This window comes from Morus notabilis, unplaced genomic scaffold (genome assembly GCF_000414095.1).
Source record: "Morus notabilis unplaced genomic scaffold, ASM41409v2 C11383978, whole genome shotgun sequence".
NCBI classification, from domain to species: Eukaryota; Viridiplantae; Streptophyta; class Magnoliopsida; order Rosales; family Moraceae; genus Morus; species Morus notabilis.
This window is the reverse complement of record NW_010386552.1, coordinates 231-1,169: the sequence shown is the minus strand read 5'-3', so window position 1 is coordinate 1,169 and position 939 is coordinate 231. Positions and strand designations below refer to the sequence as shown.

The window sequence follows — 939 nt, the reverse complement described above, 5'->3', positions numbered from 1 at the left end:
GGGAAAGAATAACATACCTGTCTCTCAGTTCCAAGAAACCCCGGCATTAGAAAATCAAAAAGGGACCACAAATCCATAACGTTATTCTGCAACAAAAGGTAAAGCCATTATTCAGGGACACTGGTGTACTTTCAACTTTTTGCTAGTTTTTTATATCTAACAAACCTGGATGGGCGTTCCACTCAGTATCAAGCGGTGCTGAGCTTTCAATTGCTTCACTGCGTGTGTGATTTTAGATTTTGCGTTCTTGATGATATGCCCTTCGTCTAAGATACAATAATTCCAGAGAATCTTTCCGAGATAATCAATGTCTTTACGAACAACATCATATGAGGTTATGATTACATTATGCTTATCAAAATGTTCTCTAAGAGAAATGCGGTCTTGAGCAGAACCAACATATTGCAGAGAAGATATTATTGAAACATCGATATACTTCTCTATCTCAAATGCCCAGTGTCCAACAAGGGTTGATGGGCAAATAATTAAAGATGATGAAAGACCTTCACTGCTATTTGAAGTACAATGCTCTACTACATCAGAAGCCACAATAGCTGATGCTTGAAGTGTTTTACCAAGCCCCATGTCATCACATAATATTCCATGAAGCTTGAATCGTTTCAAGAAAGCCAACCAATTTATACCTTCTTGTTGGTACCTGAACAAATTATAACAGCTTAGAACCACAATGTAAATTGGGTGTCACTATGGGTGTGGGTGCGGGTGGGTGTGTGTATTTGTTTGTTCCTTTCCCACCAAAGAAACACATAGATCAAGAAGGGAGAAATTAAACTCAATTAGCATGAATAACAAGTCTAGAAAATATGAAGAAAAAAAGTTGGTTCTAATTAACTACTAAATACACTGAAGTACTTGACAATTAACCTGAATTTTTTTTTTTATAAGAAACGAGCATTTTATTAATAATGAAAATAAAAA

General features: G+C 35.8%; 1 protein-coding gene across 1 annotated transcript; it reads right to left on the bottom strand.

Moving 5' to 3' along the window:
* Positions 1 to 17: 17 nt before the first annotated feature.
* LOC112095067 (TATA-binding protein-associated factor BTAF1-like) lies at positions 18 to 658 on the bottom strand (the record flags this gene model as incomplete). The annotated part of the gene is made up of 2 exons (XM_024176746.1): positions 18 to 86; positions 166 to 658. Coding segments are annotated over 2 exons (562 nt in total), but the record flags the coding sequence as incomplete, so codon positions are not given.
* Between the last annotated feature and the right edge of the window lie 281 nt (positions 659 to 939).